General features: G+C 43.3%; 1 protein-coding gene across 12 annotated transcripts in view; it reads left to right on the top strand.

Moving 5' to 3' along the window:
* Positions 1-17,669, top strand: part of meiosin (meiosis initiator) — a 69,308-nt gene that overhangs the window by 29,843 nt on the left and 21,796 nt on the right. For 11 of the 12 annotated variants that reach the window (XM_069908344.1, XM_069908348.1, XM_069908342.1 and 8 more), the window contains 5 exons: positions 5,253-5,358; positions 7,316-7,474; positions 8,750-8,995; positions 9,669-9,771; positions 12,684-12,778. In XM_069908344.1, coding sequence (XP_069764445.1) covers positions 5,253-5,358; positions 7,316-7,474; positions 8,750-8,995; positions 9,669-9,771; positions 12,684-12,778 — 709 coding nt within the window. The remainder of the gene's footprint in view (positions 1-5,252; positions 5,359-7,315; positions 7,475-8,749; positions 8,996-9,668; positions 9,772-12,683; positions 12,779-17,669) is intronic. The other variant, XM_069908339.1, reaches the window with a different exon arrangement.

The following is a 17,669-nucleotide window of genomic DNA, read 5'->3' as shown; positions in this document are numbered from 1 at the left end:
CCTGACAAATGCCCAGAAGACTCCGTGGCAACCCTCAAGAACTTGTGGCAAAAACTGGGGTCCTGGTCCTGCGACAACCCCCACCACACGGCCAGCTCAAACATAACATCCCTAGAGACTTAAAGACTTGTCGGTGCATGTTTGTGAGGAGGGGTGCACAGCGGCCACCCCTACAACAATCCTTAGAGGAGCCCTACAGGGTCATCAGGGACAATGGCTCCACTTTTGTCCTCAAAATTGGCAGTAAGGAGGAGACTTTTACTCTCAACCGCCTGAAACTGGTATATCTGGACTGTAATGAGCCAGTCTCCACTTCACCCCTGCGATGCAGGAGCAAACCGCAGAAGGCAACAGACAATGGCACGATCGCTGGTTCTGTGGGGGAGGGATGGTGTAGCGTCCCGCACACAGAGACACGGACCAGCCCACAAAATTCCCAACAAACGCAGCGACCGCACGGATCTGGGGTGACACCGGCCGTTGTCCCAGCTGACCTCCCACACAGCATGAAGATGGGGAGCTCTGGCAGGAATGCCGGCCAATCCCAGGCCAGCGTTCCAATGACACGGGGCCCTGACTTCAGCAGCAGGCCCCCATATAAGTGCGACGGCCAGAGCAATAAACCAGTCTCGATTCCAAGACTTTGGTGTGTGTGTGTCGTTCTTCTGCACACTCACAGAGCGCAAATGCTACAACCTGCTCCTTTTGTCTCCACAGATGCTTTTTTTTTGCGAGTGCAAGACAGCTTTAATAAACTAATATGTACACTAAGAGGTCTTGTCTCTGCAAGACAAACCTGGAAGGCTAGACTGTAAGCTCTGGACTGCTTTATAGACAAGGTCACCGGGATGACCCCTGGTGGCCTAGTGGTGGAATTACAAGAGGTCTTGTCTCTGCAAGACAAACCTGGAAGGCTAGACTGTAGCTCTGGACTGCTTTATATACAAGGTCACCGAGATGACCCCTGGTGACCTAGTGGTGTAATTACATATCACCACATTCACCCCCTCCTTAAAAAATTGTTATCCTCCCCCCGCCCCCATCCTCCTTCCCTTGTTTGTAAGTTCATGTCCAAAATTTTTCGTGGCTTCCATTGCCTTCTGGACCTCCTCGGTAGTGGTATAGGGGTGGGGAGTGCGGTCTACCATTCAGCCTTTCTTGGTAGAGGTGTGGGAGTGGGAAGTACTGGTTGGTCATGTGGCCGTGTGGGCTGGGGATCCTCTTGAATGGGATTAGGTCCTGCCATCAAGTCTAGGGTGGTGATATTTTGTGGGGCGGATGTACCCAGGATCCTAATTTCCAGGGTGGGAGGTATAGTCCTCTGGGGTGACTCGATGGACGACTGTTCTAGTGACTGCTACTGCGCTCCTTGTTGATCCGTAGACATCTGTGTTTCCTTCGTGTTGTTCACTCATCCGGCTGGCGTGAGATCCCTGGTGGCCACCGAGTCTTCTCTTCCATCTGGGAATGTGACAAAGGCGTACTGAGGGTTGGCTTGCCTCAAATCCATTTGATCCACCAGCGGGTCCGCTATGTGGGGTCTGCAGTGCTTCCGGAGGAGAACAGGTCCCAGTGTCATCATCCATTTAGGGACCATGTGTGTCCCTCCCAAAGCTCAGCGCTCGGTCGCAGAGGATGGCCCCCTAGAAGAGGACCGCTCTTCCGGTCTAGGGTATATGACGTAGCTACTCCACAGATGCTTCTTAACCTGCTGAGATCTTCCAGCATTTTTTGTTTGTTTGAGATTCTAGCATTTGTCTTCTTTCAAGGATGACATGAGGAAGCCCTTATTTATCGAAAAGATAAGCCAAATATGGAGCCACTCCCCTTCTTCTCTGCGCACCATTCCCACACCACTGCAAAAAAACTTTGGAAGCTGAGGGGATGGGTGTTCAGTTCAAAAATCAAAACTGTGGTTAAGATGAGCAGAGCAAATACAAGCTACTCTTTGACAAGAAGATTCAAGATTATTGTCATGAATTAAAACAGAAAATGTAATATTAGACAAAACTTCCTTTAGTCTACCGTAAGGCAGACAAAGATTTGCTATCAGCAAAAGTTGCCCAGTGCCCTTCACAGCCAGAGAAAGAGAAGCAAGAGTTCCCCACCCCCCGCCTGTCCCACAAGGTCACTGAATGACTATGGATTCGCCTCCAGTGCTTCTGTAGCCGCACAGCCTTCAGTCCAAATTATCAGCAAATCTGAGCTCCAGATGCACGTATAAATAACGTTATTTTTCCGTCGTCAATTTGCACACTTACCTTCCGGGATTGCCATTCACACAGAATGACCTGTGTCTGGATATCACTGCGTCTTTAGACTGATGTGCGGTACTTATGTAAGATGGACGGGGGTTGATGTCTCCTGTAACGTCATATTCGTTAGCCCATTGTTGTGGACTGCCTGCAGTTCAGTTTAGACTGCAGGCAGTCGCCATAATGTCTAGGGGTGCCGCAGGTAAAGTTTCGGAACGGGAATGAAACACTCATTTCTGTTCTGCTCTTTTTACACAGACTGCATTCTGGGAATTTTGGAATAATTTCCCAGAATGCAGCGGCTGTGTAGAAACATATCTGACATGATCAGGAAGCCTCCAGCACCCTCTCGCATCCCAGTTCTGATACCTGGTACCTTATCTTTACATATATATGTTTAGTTTAGAACAGGCAAGTTCCGCTTTGTGTTAACGCAAGCTCCATGTACCTTTACTCTCATTGTAAGAACTCTGAGCAAATGGATTAAAGATCCAGATTGGATCTAATTCAGGTGAATGAAGCGATTTAATTATCAACTCATTTTTCATTAATATTAAATCTTATGAAATGGTACTATGCTGGGGAACACCATTAAGATCATTGTATCTGTGCAAGATAGATATAGAAAATGGAGAATTGTATGTGTACCATTGAGGGTACACTGTGGAGATAGGTCACATCGAAAATGGAGAAGTGTGTGTGTGGGTGAAGTACAGTAAAATCACTAGTATTCGGTACCTATGGGGATTAGTAGATGCCAAATAAGAGTATTTCTCAGTTGCTTAAAGTTGCATGCTGCGTGATCGATGAGCTAACAGTGAGGCACGCCAATTTTAAACTTTTTTTTACCTTTTTATTTTTCTCAATTTTTGGCCGTTTGCTTGAATGCTGAATTACAGGTGTTTTACTGTATAAGACAAGAGATAATGCAAGGAATATCCACTCAAAATAATCATATTGAAGTTTCAGTGGCACCCTTTAAATCATATTAAATTTTTCAATAAAAACTAACAATCCATTAGCACAATGCATCCATTCTGTTCCCGTTGTATAATCTAACAAACTTCCTATGAATCAGTATGCAGAAAATGAAAATGATCAGTGAATAGCTGCATACTATATCTTTATAATTTTCCTGACAAACGTACAAAAACAATGTATTTAATGTACATCATGTGAGTGGGTATTGAGATCACCATTACTCACTTCATATTGATGAATCAGAAATGCTGTTAGCTACATCAGCAATCCCAGTAAGCCATGCATGGCTATAGGATAATGCTTGGATAGGATTGGGTTAGACCCAGTCTTTTAAAACTTTGTGCTTTGATGGAATTTCAACTCACACTTAATGAATGGATGCATGTTCTGACTCGTACACATGCAATGTGATAAAGATACAACACAAATCGTCCCTGGTTTCATACTGAATTGCAATTCATTCAGTAGTGAGAGTTGAAATAAATTTGAGGCAGTGGAATGTTAAAAAAAGCTTGTGTTTTGCATCGTGCAGTGCTATGCCTCAGACAATGCTATGCCTCAGAAAATGCTATGCCTCGGGCAGTGCCCTGCCTCGGGCGGTGCTATGCCTCGGGCGGTGCGGTGCTATGCCTCGGGCGGTGCGGTGCTCTGCCTCGGGCGGTGCTCTGCCTCGGGCGGTGCTGTGCCTTGGGCGGTGCTCTGCCTCGGGAAGTGCTCTGCCTCGGGCGGTGCTCTGCCTCGGGCGGTGCTCTGCCTCGGGCGGTGCTCTGCCTCGGGCGGTGCTCTGCCTCGGGCGGTGCTCTGCCTCGGGCGGTGCTCTGCCTCGGGCGGTGCGGTGCTCTGCCTCGGGCGGTGCTCTGCCTTGGGCGGTCCTATACCAGACTTTCAGGGACATTACTCCTGTCAAAATTGCACTCTGATGCCAAAAGTCACGATGGTAGAGGGATGAATATCACCTCACTTTCTTGTAATTTTGCTGTTTCTGCATATCGGCCCACGGATGATCCGAGCAAATTTAAACGAACTTGGCAAAAGTCGTTCAATTTTTAGTTGGGGAATAGTTGGACATCCTGTTGTCAATTCTAGTTTATGTCATCCCAATCTCCACCCAAAATGTGTCTCCCTCTTATCGAAAATAGTGTTTAATCAGCATTTCTTTTCCTTATTTCTGTGTAACCGTATTCTCAGTCAGTTATTTATCGAAAGAGAGTGCTTTGGTGTCGAATCTATGAAGTCACCACCCCACTTACTTGCAAATGTGGCTTATCGAAAGTACTCTTGTCCAAAAATCGTGCCTTCAGAAATCTGAGTGCAGAGATAGACAGAGGTGTGATCTTTCAAAGAAGACATTAAGCCAAACTCTATCTATTTGTTGACAATCTTCCAATGTAATGACATCGGACTTCTCTCATCCATTGAGTCATTCAAGAAGTGGGCCTTTCAGTCCACCATCACAGTGCCTCCTATTGTATCTATCAACACTAATCATATTTACGTGCATTCAATCCATAGCCTTCTATGCTGTGGCAATATAAGGATTTGTCTGGATGCCTGTGAGAGTATCTACCATCACCTCCACTATACATTCCAGTCTCCAGGTACCTTCTGTGTGAAAAATCCCCCCCTCAAACCCCCCATTCAGCCTCCTATCTTTTATCATAACCCTTTGTCCTCTTGTCTGAGACACCCCCACCTTAAGAAAAAGGTTTTTTTTTTAAATTTTACTATTGAATCCTATCTGTCCCTTTCAGAATTTTACAAAACTCAGTTCGATGATTGTTCAGTGTCCCATGTGCCAGGAAAAACAAATCCAGCCTCTGCAGTGCTGAAAACTATTCAGATTCATTGGTCATACCTCATTGCTGTTTGTGAGTTATTTGGTGTATAGCTAGTGTGTTTGGTTTCTGTGAAATTGGAACTGTACATAAGAAATATTTAATTGGCTGTGAATTGCATTGCAAAGTCCTTACAGTTCCTAAATTATTGTATTGATGCAAGTTCTTTTCTCTTTTACAGAAGGAAGTTCTGAATCAGGTTTTGCGGTACATTGCATTTCTTAAAAGGCATATTAGCAATACCAAATCCTTGCTGAAGAATCATTCTGTGGAGATAGATGAAATAGGTGAGCATATGAAATTCCATTGAAGTATTACCTTTAAATTCTGAAACTGAATCACCTGTGCTTCTGGCATGGTTAGCTAATGTTACTTTCTTGTTTAAATTTATGTAAATTTAAATTTACACTTATAGCCCAGTAACAGGCCCTTCTGCCCCATGAGCTAATCCCATCCAATTACACCCAATTAAACTTTGATCAGCGGGAGGAAACCGGAGTTCCCGGGGAAACCCATGCAGACACAGAGAAAGTACCATCTCCATACAGACAGCACCAGATTTGAACCCAGGTTACTTGCACTGTTACAGCGTCATGCTAACTATTCCAGGCTCATTCTGACTGTACCTCAATATATAGGGAAGTAAAGTTCTTAAACTGGAATATCTGAGAGTTTTGGCACTTGCATACTCAATTTAAGATAGTCTTCAGTTGTTTTTAGTTCAGTTACCCTTGAACTGCTGCTTGAATGATGTCTAAAGATCCAAGTTTGGCTTCTGAGATGTGTCCTTCCTGAATGAAGAATGAAAAGATGTATCCAATTGCTACGTTTGGGTTTAAATTAAGATCAAAGTCCAAAATGTGGAATGCAAATGTGCTGGAGTAACTCAGCAGGCCATGCAGGAAAAAGTGCAAAGGGGTAACCAACGTTTCAGGCTTGAGCCCTTTTGCCAATCTGGTTGACTAGAGCAATGTCATTTCCAGAATGAAAGGCTTTCTAATTCCTAAAATACTGACATGCGGATTTTGTGTGATTACAGCAATGTCCTGTTTAAAGTAAAGTTCCTGAGTAAGCCAGTTATGCACGAGGTAGTGGTTTGACCTGGGCTTCAATCCTGATCTCTAGTGTTTTCTCTTCTACTTTCCCACCTGTGACCTCTTGTCTGTTAGGCTGCACTCCTCCCACTTCCCCCATCTTTTTATTCAGGCGCTTGCCTGCTTTGTTCTCATATCTGACAAAGGACATGGGCCCAAAATGTTACTAATCTTTACTTTCTAGGATACTGTATGACCCTCTGAGTTTCTCAAGCACACTTGTGTATTGCACTCAACCTCAGCATCTGCAAACCTGTTTGTTTAACAACTAAGTCCAAAATGCACTGATCTCTGAACTCTTATTTTCTGACAAGACAATTTTGCTGATTTCATTTTCAAAATATACATGATTAGTACGCTTTAATTGATGAGATGGCCCCTCATCTCCCAATATACTTCTACATTTATTTCTTTAAATTCTCAATACCTGAGCACTTTCAACTATCCCGCTTTAATTTCCTTCAGTTTTGTGACTTTCAAAGATTACTCTTTTGTGTTTCCCTCACCCAACATGGGTCAAATTTTATTTGATGATTGGGACAATGAAGTAACATTATAGCTAGCTGCTACAAGCTATAGCTCTGCAAAGCCTATAGTTCAGAAGTTATAGCTGCATGCAGGTTAGCTCAGAAAGAACATGCTGTTCCCAGAAAGTTGAGTGGAGTTAACACTGAGCTTTATTGGGCTCACAGCCCTGATTTTATTCTCAAGATGAGGGGCGTGGTCAAAACCCTCTCAGCACCAATTGGTGTGTTTGTGATTCGCTTTCCCTGATAGGCCAGTTAAGCTCTTTTGGTTGTGGCCAATTGGAGGGCAGCGCAGCGGGCCTCGTGCAGCCTGCTGGATCTTCGCATTCGTCCTTCATTTTGTGAGGCCCCGTGGTAGAACTGCAAAAGGCCACCACAACGTGACATTTTTGCCTGTTAAAGGTTCAATATTATTCATGTAATGTGAGAGACAAGGACAAGAATGCCCAACTTCAGGATAGAAGGGCAGCCACTTAGAACAGAGGTGCAGAGGAATTTCTTCAGTCAGAGGGTGGTGAATCTGTGGAATTTGTTGCCACAGGCACTTGTTTCTGAAAGGCAGGCCCACTCGATGGGCTGAATAGCCTATTTCTGCTTCTATTCCTTCATTTTTTCTTTGCTAGAATGCTGCCTTAATGGAGAGAAGTACCCAAACCCAGAGGAAGCTGGGCAGAATAATGCAGAAGAGATAAGTCGTCCTTCCTTATCTCCAACTTTCAAGAAAATGAGGCTGAGAAATATCTGTCCCAAACCTTCGAAAAAGAAATGGGTGGAGAAAGCAGGTGAGGAATCTGAACACAAATTCAAGACAAGGGATGTTAGTGTTACAGTCAAGATTTTCTATTTTTTTCTGCCACCCAGTGTCAGCATCAAACACTCAAAATAAAGGTAGATTAATGGTACCTCTGCATTCACTTATCAAACATTCCCAGGGCAAACACCACAGATCAGATAAGGAATAAAGCTGTGTCTATGGTTTCCAACATTCCCAGAACAATAGAAGTGCAGGTTGGTAGAGAGGAAAGCTTTATCTGTATTATCTCACCAAGATTTTTTTTTATGTTCGGGCATCGTTTATTTCTATGTTATAATTGTAAGGGTCAACTGGATGAAATGCATCTTTGGTCTCCAGTAATAGTAGAATCACAGAGGGTTTGTATGAGCAGTTCTTCAGTCATTCTGCAGTCTCACTGCCTGTGGGAAGAAGTTGTTTCTCAGCCTGGTGATTCTGGCTCTGGTACTTCTGTGTCTCTTTCCCGATGAAAGTAGTGGAAGATACTGTGTGTGGGGTGGTCGGAGACCTTAACAATTTTGTGAGCTCTCTACAGACCATGATCCTGGTAGATCATGTCAGTGGATGTAGGGAGACCCCAATTATCCTCTCTGCCGCTCTTAGGGCCTGTCTGTGGATTGACCTCTGATCTATTTCTCTGCAGCAACTGTCACACACTATGATATGCAGCTCTCAATAGAGCTCGAGTGGAAATTTGACCCGATAGCAGCTGGCAGTCTTGCCTGCCTCAGTCCTCTCAGGAAATTCTGTTGGTGTTGTGCCTCCCTGACAAGTGAGGAGATGTGTGTCCAGGGTAGTTCACTACTTAAGTGGACTCCAAGGAACTTGGTTCCCTCTACTCTCTCCACTCCAGATCTATTAATGTGTTATGGAGGATGGTTGTCCCTAGTCCTTCTGAAGTCACAGCCATTTGTTCCAGGACAGCTGAAAATAAAACTTAAGTTCCATCTGTGTTATCCCACAATATCTGGGCCAGGTATTGGTTGGGTGAGAAACACTGCAAAGCTTTCTCTGAATTGCCCCATGAAACATTCCAAGGATGAGTACGAAGAACAGCTCCATGTGCATTGTAAAGGACTGAAAGTATCTCTTGGTTCACCAAATTTTGTCATTGAAAGGCTAAAAAGACTCAATTTTTCTATTGGTGTCGATGTCAGAAGCCAGAGGTGCATTCCTGAGCACCAAGCATCCTTGTCTGAGAAACACAACAGATTTTAATTGGGTTAGTGATGATATATTAGCTCATGTCTTCCTCTCACCACAGAATGGAGACAGATGCTGAAATCATACCGCTGCCTTTACAATGAGCCAGTCTATTCTGATATCTATCCACAATCAAACATCCAACATGAGATCGACCAAATGTGGCAGGGAACACCTCTGGATATTTCATCTTCCAGCTCCTGTTCACAGGACAGCACAGACAGGCTTCAAGGCCATACTTTGTACGTTACTTTGTTGGAGGTGGCTGATTCAAGAAATCTTGAAGAATCCAGCCTCGGCAATTTGGGTAAATATTTGAAAATGCTTTAAATGGGAGAAGGTCTGGTCATTCATTATATGTTGTGATATTAAATTTATGAATTAATAGATGTTTCAGCAATATTCAGCATATTTCTTTCAAGTCCAAAGATTTTGGTTTTGTGGACATTGTCAGGCATGTCTTTCAAATGAGTGATTAAAAACACAAGGCTGGAGAAACTCAGCAAGTCAAAGAGGGTACTTTATGGAGGAAAGATAAAGATACAGAACTAGCGTTTTGGGCTTGAACCCTTCATCCTAGCCCTTTTATCAGACTGAAGTGCGGTTTTCAGGAATGCAATGAAAGACCATTTGATTCTGACCCACAGGAGGAGGAGGAAGGAGCATTGACCAAAAGCTTAGTTAAATTCAGAGATTTTAAGGAGGAGAAAGAGACAGAGGTTTAAGGAGAATATTCAAAATCTTGGTGGTGATATAACAATTAACTGTGTGATTCTTCTTTCCTAGTGGATATTTAAAAATCTTTATGAAAAGATCTGAAAAAGTGTTGCGAGTTCTCTGATTATCCATGCTGAATTGACCATTTTTTCTCCTTTGAGTAAACTTGCTGACTGTGAATAAGTGCCGTATTTTATTGTATTATGGCATTTAAAATTGTCATTTGAAAGGAATGAATTCTTTGAGATTTTCTGTCACTTGAGCAGGGACACATGAGATGTACAATGGCACAAACGATGAGAGAAGGATGAATTTCAGTCATGATTCCAGTTTATACGACTCACAAGTCAGTCCTCCATATCCAAGGTAACATGCAAGCATTGACTCTATCTTTACAATTAAGGATGTTGATTCACTTATACTATTCAGTAGTCAGTACCCCAAAATGATCAAATACTTGTTGGAATATATTGGTTGGTCAAGTTTTTAAGATTCTCATCTTTGTTTCCAAATCTCACCATTGTCTCATCTTGTCTTTCTCTGTGATCTGTTCCAGCCTTGCACCCCTCCCAGACATTTCTGAACTGTTACACATCATTGATTGTAATTGCTCTATTCAGCTGGGCCCTGTCAACTGGACTTGCTTTTCTAAAGATTCTTATTTTTTATTTATTTATTTAGATATAAATAAATTAATTTTTCTATATAGAACGGCAACAGGCTCTTCCTGCCCATGAGCCCATGCTGGCCAATTACACCTAAATGGGGGAATGTACAAATGCCTTACATACAGTGATGGATTCGAACCCGGGTCACTGGTGCTGGAGCCACATCGTGCTAACCACTAGTCTAACCGTGCCACTCGAAACCCTTTGTCAAACACTCCTGAACACTCCCCTCTTTCTGCCTATGTGGTCATGGTATCAAATTATGAAAATGTTTGTGGGAAATGTTAATTACATTGAAGATATTATAGGTTATTGTGATAGTCTTGCCAAGGCTGTTCCCCCATTAGAGCATGGGAATGTTGCACCTCATCCTAATGCTGACACATGCACACAAGGCTTTTTAATTAACCCAAGGGCACTGAACTTGTTTACAGAGCACCTGTGCCTGCCATGGCTAAGTGTCTGATTCAGCCCATACTGAGGTTTCAAGCTGCATCCATCCAGCCTGTGTTAGCCAGATACTTCATATACACACAAAACTTTGATGTGACTGAAAATGTAATAATAGTCTGTTATGTCCTGAGGACCCCAAAACCCAGCCATAATAGATATTCACCAAGACAAATGGTTACTTAAACAAAAGTTACTTTTAATTATCTTTAAACATGAAAACAGAATCACACTTTAACTTATCACTATTGACTTAACTAACCTAACTTAACCCCCTTCTAAAGCCGCTTTCAGATGACCACAATACCCAACTGTAAAGCCACACATTATACTCCTGTGCGGCTGTAAGGTGACCATCTGAAACCGGAAAAGCCGGCCAGGAGGTCTACTTACCTAATCCTTCTCCAGGAGGTATAATATCCTGCTTCGAGTATCGTCTGTTGCAGCTGAAAGCGGCCGGGCTGCCAGGGGGTGGGCTGATGACGTCGCAGTGACGTCGTCAGCCATCGACTCCTGGTTCGAATGGTGAGTTGGGTGAATGAGGGGAGAGACCGGCAGTGGGATTCAGGCGAGCAAGGGGGGAGAGACCAGCAGTGTGAGTCAGGTGGGCAGGAGACCAGCAGTGGGAGTCGGGCGAGAAGGGAGTGGAGAGACCGGCAGTGAGAGTCGAGTGAGTGAGGGGTAAGAGACCGGCAGTGGGAGTCAGGCAGGCGGGAGACCGGCAGTGCGAGTCAAGTCATTTCTGAGTTGTTTGTCAGGCATGCCTTGATGCGCTGTAAATAATGTCAAGGCAGCGTGGGAGGGACTAGGCCACTGTCCCGAGTAGCCGGCTTTCACTGCTAGACAGCTTGCAGTCATCTGGCATTTACAGAAAGCCGTCCGTTCCGTGGCCACCTAAACGTGCCAGCTGAACTCCGCTAGCTGTGCCTGCAGGTGCATAATCTTCCTCAGAACACCTAAAAGCGGCTTAATTCTAAGTGCACGTATATGTAATGTGTGTGTAAGTTCAGAAAAGTTCTTTGGTTCACAGTCCAATCTCACTTCTCAAAGTTCACTAGTTGCAGGCAATTCTTATACATAGAATTTAACATTTATAAAGTTCACCAGGCTTTGGTGCTTGAAAGGTAAATGGTTACTGCTCAGGAAGATCCTTATCAATTTTCAGAGAGAGATTCATTGTACGCTGACACCCACAACTGATTCCTTTTTAATCAGCCACTTCAACGTCTTACCGAAGAAACTTCCCCCCTCAGGGTTCTCTAGATGATAACCTCTTTCTTTCAGGTCACCACAGAGTTCCTTCTTGTTTCTCTTATTTCAAGACAACCAGTCCTCTCCTCTCGCATGAACCACAAGGACTTTGACCAGGCTGAACTAAGCATTCACAAATGGGGTTTTCCACAAGCTTGACAGCTTGTCCTGTTCCAGTCCCAGCTGCTGCTGCTGATCTGTATCACTGTAGAACTGATGTGTGTGTGTGTGTCTCTCTCTCTCACAGAGAGAAAGCCTGTTTGACTCTCTCTGCTGGAAAAACCAGAAGACCCTCTTAGAACAGCAAGTTCTACAGCTCCGACAAGCTCTTTCATTTGTTGCCCTTTTGTAAATAACAATTCATTAGTGAAGTCTCTTGGGAACTTTCCAAAGCTTTTGCAAAAAGCTGTTGGCCGTGTCGTATCTAGCATGAACGATCTCCAGTATTTTAAATAAGGTCTGTTTTAAAGTGTTTGTATGTGACCTACACTAAAAACCTACCCCAATTTATCTCCCCAAAACATGTCTATATTCTGTCACATCTGTAAGGTTTGTGAGAACCCAGGTCCAGTCCCAATAGCCGGCACTGTAAAGGTTAGCACAATGCCTTTACCACACCAGCGATCGGGTCCGGTCCTGGGTTCAAAACCTGTGCTGTCTGTAAGGAGTTTGTATCATTTTCTCCCACCTTTCAAAAACATACTGGGGTGTAGGTTAATGGGATGTAATTTGGGTGGCACAGACTCATGGAGCCGAATTGGCCTGTTGCAGTGCTGTATGTCTTAAAAAAAACATGTCTTGCTCATATTGTTTGGATGCATGGGCGAAGGAGGCAGATAAAATGAGGGCCGCGTTATAAAATTAAAAGTTCTCAACAATTTGGCTGCATCGCATTTTATTTTCTTGCAGTTTGAAGGATCAGAAACTGGTTCACTACCTCTCTTCCCATGACGAAGATGATGAAGTCGATCGAAGCCCCTGGCTTCCACAGGGGTCTCCTCAAGGTGTGGCATTTTGTTTCCATGCTTCTTTATCCTTCGAAAAGTAAAAGTAATGGGGCATAGTTCACATGACCAGATTAATTAATGCCACTGTTTGTCACCCTATTTTTGATAATTCTGTCAGTGATTATGTGCTACTTTGGTTACCAGTACTTGTGATCAGTAAACAAGTTCCGATTTGGGTCAGTATATGTCTGTAATGCTGGAGATGAAAGCAGAAAAGTTTTTAAATATTCATCAGGTCAGAAGGCATCTATGGTGAAAACACACAGTAAATGCTGGAGGAATGAGCCAGTCTCGCAGCATCCATAGGAGGTAAAGATATATTACTGATGTTTGGGGCCCACACCTTTACAGTGTGTTTTTACTGTCATCACAGCATCTGCAGATCTTTGTGTTTCAGTGGCATCTGTGGTGAGACAAACAGTGAACCTATTGCTGAAGTGTAAACTCTGTTCTTCTCATCACACTTGCTGTCCACTTTGATGAATGTTTCCAGTTTTTTTTTGTCATTTTTACCATTTGGAATATAGACAAACTTCCACGATACAGGGGTGTGGTGTGTTCCTGGAAAATAGTCTGTATCGCGATTTTCCACGACGCAAAAGTGTTTCAAGAAACACAAGTTGCTAAAATTAAATTTTTTGGGTAGTGGTTTGTGAATTCTGTAAGAGCGGATTTCCATTACCCAAACTACTGTTACCCGGTGGTTTCCTTCATCCTGATTTTGAATAGTTGGAAAACCGGACACTTCAGATAATGGAATCTGAGGCTAAACACAATCTGCCAGAGGAACCCAGCGGGTCGGGCAGCATCGGAGGGAGAAAAAGAATGGTCGCCGTTTCAGCCAATCTTTCTCATCCACAGATGCTGCTTGACCCACTGAGTTCTTCCTGCAGATTGTGTGTAGTTGGGAAACCAGGTTGTTTCCCAGGGACATTCTATTCTGCAATTCCTCCTCGACTAAAAGGCTATGGTGAGGTGAAATCTTATTCTTGTAGTTCCCAACAGCTTCCTCACATCACATGATCAGGCATTCTGTCAACAGGCAGGCATTTCATCATCCCTGTGTCCAAATCCTCCCCAACAACATTATTGCAGCAGGTGCCTCACACCCCCAATTCTCCCCACCCCCCCCCCTCCCCAACATCTCCTCAATTAAATAAGGACAGGCAGTAAATGCTGGGCCAGGTAGCGATGCCCACACCTTAAAACATGAATGAACTTTAAAATGGATACATTAGGGAGCAGACAACTTGTTGAGTTTTTGTCTGAGCAACAGTCTAACATGCGTGCGTTAATCTCACCAGCACAAGTGTTGATTGCCTGCAACATCACTCATGGTGCTAATGAATATTGTGATGAAGTAAAGGCAGGTAGCAATAGAAATTTAATCACAACAGATGCACACCGAATACAGTAATGTGTTACATACACAAATGGTGAATGAAACCAGCAGTGCGACACTTGAAGGTTCTTGTGACGTATCACCGTTCAGCATCTGTTAACTGAACATGTTGAAACATTCTCAACATTAAAGGCACTGTTTAGAACTAGTGTGGAAGATGTGATGAGGTAAATAGGGAAGATGGCACATTAAACCAGTAAAATTGAATTACCGGTAGCTGAATATATCTTCGGATTATACGGTGCCTCGTTCAAAACATACTTGGAGCAATACACAAGTGATGTCCACACCTTGTGAGGTGAAGAGTTACATGACTGATACTGACAGGAATTTGCAAAACCCAGCAAGATGAAGCACTAGGAAATAGCTTTTAAAATATAAATAAAACTGAAATTAATTTTAAAGTGCACACATTTAAATATGTCTCCAGTTTTATGGGAGCTAATTACATGAGTTTTTTTCATTGCCTGGGTGTTTTGGGGTTTTTATGCTTTTTCCAAAGTATAGGGTATCATGGTAGATGCATTTCAGAAGGGGTGTTAAACCAGGGATCCACAGCTCTATTCTTGATCTCCAGACACCTCAAAGCAATACAGCCAGTGAAGTGCTTTTGAAGTGCAAGACGTACTCTTGAACCTCCCCTTACTACCGTAATTATATACAATGACTAGACCAGCCCAAAAAGCCTGTCTGCACTTTATTGCGCGTAACTGTCAATATTTATGATCTATCTATCTTTTACGTTTATTATCTCTTTCTGCTCTGGGATAATTTAATACATTCTATTGTGCTACTTATTAGGCTGATGCAAGTAAGGATTTCAGACCATATACACTTTGTACTTAAAGTGTATGACAATAAACTCATTTTCTTTATCGTTATCACATTTAAGAAGAATTTGGACAGGTACATGGATGGGAGGGGTATGGAGAGCTATGGACTGCATGCAGGTCAGTGGGACGAGACAGAATAATAGTTTGGAATAGTCTTAGAAGGGCTGAAGAGCTTTTTTTTTCTGTGCTGCAATATTCTATGGTTCTATTTAGGTAGCATAGTGGTTAGTACAATGCTGTTATGGCGCCAGCGACCTGAGTTTGAATCCGGCGCTCTCCGTAAGGAGTTTGTATGTCCTCCCCATATCTGCGTTGTTTTCCTCCATGCACTCTAGTTTCCTCCCACTTTTCAAAACGTACGTGGGTCGTACATTTATATTTGTATGTAATTGGGCAGCTTGAGCTCATGGACTGGTAGGGCCTGTTACCGTGCTGTATGTCTAAAAATCGTACTGCAGCCAATTTCCATGCAGCAAGCTTCTGCAAATAAGAATGTGATAATGATCAGTTAATTTATTTTTTGGTAAGGGCAAGACATTGGAAAAACTTTCCTTGAGAACAGTCTCAGAGGGTCTTTGCATTCATTTGGGAGTGCAGATGTAAGCGAACAGTTACTTAATTGTAACTGAATTTAAATCCTGACGATCATTACCCAAAACCACTGAGGGAGCACCTCAATTTAATATTGCCATTGAAAGGCAGCACCTCTGATAGAACAGTAATTTCTTTGGAACGTGAGAGCCAAGCAGACTGCCCCTGAGTCTCTCCTGTAGTTATCTTTCAGTAAGTGGAAGGTTTAACTCAAGATCAAGTTGTTCAAAGGGCCAAAGAGTAATTTAGAATTCTATTTATATATATATATATATATTTACTATTTGGTCCTAAGGAAGCCCTCTTACTAAAACATATTACAGGTACACAATCCTTTATCCGGAATCCTTGGGGGACAATGTGTTCCGAATTTTGGCTTTTTCCGGATTTCAGAACAAAACTCAGCTGCCCCAGATTTAAGCCCACCCGAATTGTGCTGCCATATCCACCCCCTTCCAGTCGCGCTGACATCTCTCTCTCCCTCACCCACCCGAGTCGCGCTGCCGTCTCTCTCTCCCCTCCCCCCGCCTGCCAGAGATGTGCTCCCGTCTCTCTCTCTTCTTCCCCACACCCCCCCCCCCCTGCCCACTCGAGTCACGCTGAGAGGATGGTCCAAAGAGACAGGACCCATGAGATCTGACCAAATGGATTCAAAATTGGCTCAGCAACAGGAGACAAAGCGTGGTGTGGAGTAGTTGAATGCTTATTACTTGTGTTGTTTTACAGGGATTGGTGCTGGGCCTTTTCTATTTGTAATATGACATGAACAAATTGAATGTGGATGTAGGAGACATGATGATATGAAGATTGAGGGAGTCATGGATAGTATGGGAGGATAGTCTTCAGCTATGTTGTGGGTGAAATGGACTGATAAATGTCAATTGGGGTCAATCCAGATAAATGTCAGGAGGCATTTTGGGAGGATATATGCCATGAATGGTAGGTTGTCAGGGAGCACTGATAAACTTTAAGAACAAGTCCAGAGATCCTTGAACTCGTGCCCATATCAGGAAAAAGCAGGGCATCGATTTAGAATAGGGATGAGATTCAGAAGGGATACGAGGAGAGTGGTAAGAAACTGGAATGCACTCTCCAAGAATTGGAGCAGGGTCACATTCATAATTTAAGAATCTTCAAGATGTGCTCTTGAATTACCTAGGCACAGAAGACAATAAGACATAGCAGCAGAAATAGGTTATTCGGCCCATCAAGTCTACCCCATCATTTAAACATGAGCTGATCCATTTTCTCACTCAGCCCAGTCTTATATAACCATGTACGGAGCAGAAAAAGGCCATGTTGGCCTTTCGAGTCCGCACCTGTTCACTGATTTTATGCGCCCTCTTCAGGCATTGGTCCCGGTAGATCTTCATTCAATAACGACGAGTGAATTCAGTGCAGGTGGAATCTTATTGAAATTGAAAGCAAGATTGTTGTCCTGGCACCACACAACCAGATTCTTGATCTCCATCCTGCTTTCTGACTCATGGTCATCAACTTGGATCTCTGAAAATCTTATCGACTAAAAGTTACCCTTATAAAGATTAAGCAGTCTCAACGGATTGCAGCTACTTGATCTCCCATAACCTTTGATGCCTTGGCTAATTAAGAACTTATCAATCTCTACCTTAAATACACCCAATGACCTGGCCTCCACCACTGCCTGTGGCAACAAATACCATAGATTCACCACTCTCTGGCTGAAGAAATTCCTATTCCTCTCTGTTCTAAGTGAATGCCCTTCAATGCCCTCTTGTTCTAGATTTTCCCACCATGGGAAACAACTTTTCTACATCTACTCTGACCACAACTTTCAACATTCAAAATATTTCAATGAGATCGGCGGCACGGTTAATGTAGCAGTTAGCACAATTCTGTTACAGCGCCAGTGACACAGATTCAAAACCAGCTTTGTATGTTCTGCCTGTGTCTGTGTGGGCTTCCTCCGGGTCTTCCAATTTCCACTCACCTTTCAAAACATATGAGGTTTGTAGGTTAATTGTGTAAGTTGGGCAGCACAGACTCAAGCTGTATGTCTAACAAAAAAATCTCATTCTCCTAT

The sequence above is a fragment of the Narcine bancroftii genome, chromosome 13 (assembly GCF_036971445.1).
Source record: "Narcine bancroftii isolate sNarBan1 chromosome 13, sNarBan1.hap1, whole genome shotgun sequence".
Lineage (NCBI taxonomy): Eukaryota > Metazoa > Chordata > Chondrichthyes > Torpediniformes > Narcinidae > Narcine > Narcine bancroftii.
The sequence above is the reverse complement of the archived record's forward strand: the minus strand, read 5'-3'. Positions and strand labels throughout refer to the sequence as shown.